Source organism: Frankliniella occidentalis, unplaced genomic scaffold (genome assembly GCF_000697945.3).
Source record: "Frankliniella occidentalis isolate FOCC.00 unplaced genomic scaffold, Focc_3.1 Scaffold3, whole genome shotgun sequence".
NCBI classification, from domain to species: domain Eukaryota; kingdom Metazoa; phylum Arthropoda; class Insecta; order Thysanoptera; family Thripidae; genus Frankliniella; species Frankliniella occidentalis.
Window position 1 is genome coordinate 3,952,616 of NW_026267133.1, and position 450 is coordinate 3,953,065.

Here is a 450-nt window from a genome sequence, read left to right on the forward strand (position 1 = left end):
CACACACACACACACACACTGTTTCTCCCCCTCTCGCCCTCCCTCTCACCTGATGATGGGCCCCTTCTGTTGCAGTTCTGGGCCGCGTACGTGCCGTGCCAGGCGCAGTTCCGCGACGCCGTGCAGCTCACCCTGGAGCAGGTGGACCTGATCAAGAGACTGACGGAGCGGTACAACCCGCACCTCACCTGGTGCACCTCCACTGACCGTGAGTAGTTCATTTGGATAATTCCAGGCTGTCACTTTTTAGCAAGCACTCGAAAAATATCTTAAGCAAGGTAAAGGGGAGCTAAAGTTACCTTAAGGAAGCTGAAGTGGAGCTAAAGAAAGTTATCTAGAGCCCCGGGTAAAAATTTTCAGAGACTATTCGCGTTTATCTCGCGTTATCCTTTCCTTGAAAAAAACACATGATGCAAAAGATTATAACTCCAAATGTTCCCCCTAAAGTAG

General features: G+C 50.0%; 1 protein-coding gene across 1 annotated transcript in view; it reads left to right on the plus strand.

The window, feature by feature from the left end:
* The window catches only part of LOC113201905 (uncharacterized), a 167,512-nt gene that overhangs the window by 116,720 nt on the left and 50,342 nt on the right, over positions 1–450 (plus strand). Inside the window, exon 6 of the mRNA XM_052266007.1 lies at positions 76–208. Within this exon, the coding sequence (XP_052121967.1) occupies positions 76–208 (133 nt within the window). The remainder of the gene's footprint in view (positions 1–75; positions 209–450) is intronic.